Genomic DNA, 2,432 nt, shown 5'->3' with positions numbered 1-2,432 from the left:
TTCCTGAGTTCATACAGTTGAATTAGAAGCTTGTTAGGTGTTTGAGGACTTCAAATTTTCCCTCCAATGGGCATTCATCTTGCAGTTATTACCATCAAAATGCATCTGCCATCATGCAGCCCATTCACCTGTCCTGCTGAGCTCCCTCTAAGGACTTCTCTGGACTTGACTACGACTAAAATAAACAGGTGCAATCAGCAAATATTGCCACCTCACTCCTCACCCCCCCTTTCTAGATTGTTAATAAGTATAAAATATTTACCGTACTATTTCTTATAAAGAGTGTTACCCCCCTCACGGTGCTTCTTTCCCTTCACAGGGAGCTTGAGATTTCTGAGCTCAATCGATGCATCAACAACCTCATGTTAGTTTTCAACCTCACCCCCTCTGACTCTTCAACATTCATCCTAATGGGCATTCCTGGCCTGGAAGCTGCCCATATCTGGATCTCCACCCCTTTCTCTATGTTCTACATTATTGGCCTGTTGGGAAATTTCACAGTTCTGTTTGTTGTAGGGAAAGAGAAGACCCTACACAAGCCGATGTACCTCCTTCTCTGCATGTTAGCGTTCACAGAAATCACTACATCTACCTCCGTTGTGCCGAAGGCACTGTTTATATTTTGGTTCAATTTGAAAGGAATTACTGTGGCTGGCTGCCTCACTCAGATGTTCTTCCTTCACACGGGTTCTATGATGCACTCAGCTGTCCTTGTGACAATGGCCTTCGATCACTATGTTGCCATATGTACCCTTCTGAGATATGACACCATCCTCACCAACGCACGAATAGCTAAACTAGGGCTAGTGGGTTTGATAAGAACCATTCTCTTCATTCTGCCTCTTCCCCTTCTCCCGAGCAGGCAGCCATTCTGTGCCAACCGCAATATCCCCCACACGTACTGCGACCACATGGCTGTGGCAAAGATGTCGTGTGGGGACATCACAGTCAACAGGACATATGGCTTGGTGATGGCATTTATAGTCATTGGGTTAGATCTGATGCTGGTTGCCCTGTCCTATGGTCTGATCATCAGGGCCGTCCTCAGAATCAACTCCAAGGAAGCCCACCAGAAAGCCCTGAACACCTGCACTGCCCACATCGGTGTGATGCTGATGTCATATCCTTCCTTCTTCTTCTCCACTCTGACATACCGGTTTGGTCAGGGCATCGCTCCCCACATTCACATCATCTTGGCCAACCTCTATTTGCTTCTTCCCCCTGTGCTTGACCCTGTCATTTATGGTGTCAAAACCAAAGAGCTTCGTGACAAAGTCGGCAAGTACACCTGCAGAAGGTGATCACCTGGGGCCACTGACTTTAACCCTGTGTGAAAAGAGGTGGCAAGGAGATCTCCACATTAATCCAGGGTGCTCTGTTCCAGTTCGGCTGAGCTCAGCATTGTGGAAGTTCACAGTCTTAAAAGCTCCTCATACCTAAGATCTTATCACTCCATCACCAAGCACTGCTCTTTCTGTTGCTAAGGTCCTTCTCTCTGACCATCACCTAATCTCTTTCAGCATCACCCATCGGCGCCCAGATCCACACACTCTGTCACTCAGCCGTTCCATGATTTACAGAACACAGAAGATACTGCAGCTTTCTGAAGCAAGGTGGCTTTCCATTAGAGCCTATGTGAACACCGTTATTGATCAGTTTGACAAACTGAAGCCACAATTTCTGATAGCCAAAAAATATAGAAAGTAACAAGACTGCGGATTTCTTTATCTTAAGTACAGTGATTCTGTGAGCAAAATGTACCTGATTTTTTTACATCCAATCGTTCAGGAAGCCTGACAGATAAACTAAATGTTTCAGTTGGAAAGTGCTAATTCTGGAAAGCTGCTGCAGAAACTGAGATCATTCTACTAAACTTTATTGGTGAGAGTTGTGGAACTGTGTGTTTTTGAGAAATGGACGGGGTTAACCTGGATTCAAGGGAGTGTACCACAGAGTGGGATCAAGCCAATTGCAACCATATGATGTTAATTCAGCCACTACGAATTAATAAAATAGAGTTTCAAGTTAATTGGAGAGCAGGCTTTTAGGTGCAAAGTCAAAATCTAACTGGCAGTCTATGCTAATCAGAATGGGAGGAGTGGACAGACAGACAAGTAAACAAGTGAGAATGAAAGAACATAAATGGATGAAAACCTTGAGTCTAGATGCCTCCGATATTAGAAGTTTATTGTAAGCTAGGAAAAGTGATGATCCAGTAGGGGTCACTATGACCTATGTGTGTTGTAGAAATGATGAAAGATTAGCTCATACTGTGTAGTTTGGAAGAGTCTGAATCCATCTTGAGAGACCTTTTTCCTGACACCCTTTCTCCCCAGCAGGTGAGGAACTGGACACAGTGAAACTGCTGTTAAATACTCAATACCATTCCAGCTCTTAGGTAAATATCTGGGATGTTTTAAACCTATTACTTA

At 44.3% G+C, this 2,432-nt stretch overlaps 1 protein-coding gene across 1 annotated transcript; it reads left to right on the top strand.

Moving 5' to 3' along the window:
- The first annotated feature begins 362 nt into the window (after positions 1–362).
- Positions 363–1,301, top strand: LOC120387073 (olfactory receptor 52N4-like). The gene has a single exon (XM_039507235.1). It carries the CDS (start codon positions 363–365, stop codon positions 1,299–1,301), a length of 939 nt encoding a protein of 312 aa, XP_039363169.1.
- The last annotated feature ends 1,131 nt before the right edge of the window (positions 1,302–2,432 follow it).

This window comes from Mauremys reevesii, linkage group 1 (genome assembly GCF_016161935.1).
Source record: "Mauremys reevesii isolate NIE-2019 linkage group 1, ASM1616193v1, whole genome shotgun sequence".
In the NCBI taxonomy this organism is placed as follows: domain Eukaryota; kingdom Metazoa; phylum Chordata; order Testudines; family Geoemydidae; genus Mauremys; species Mauremys reevesii.
Note: the sequence above shows the minus strand (reverse complement) of the source record. Positions and strands in the feature narration are given on the sequence as shown.

What these genes read in the sequence shown, in the direction of transcription:
- LOC120387073 (XM_039507235.1), top strand. Translation starts at nt 363, where the DNA reads ATGTTAGTTTTCAACCTCACCCCCTCTGACTCTTCAACATTCATCCTA.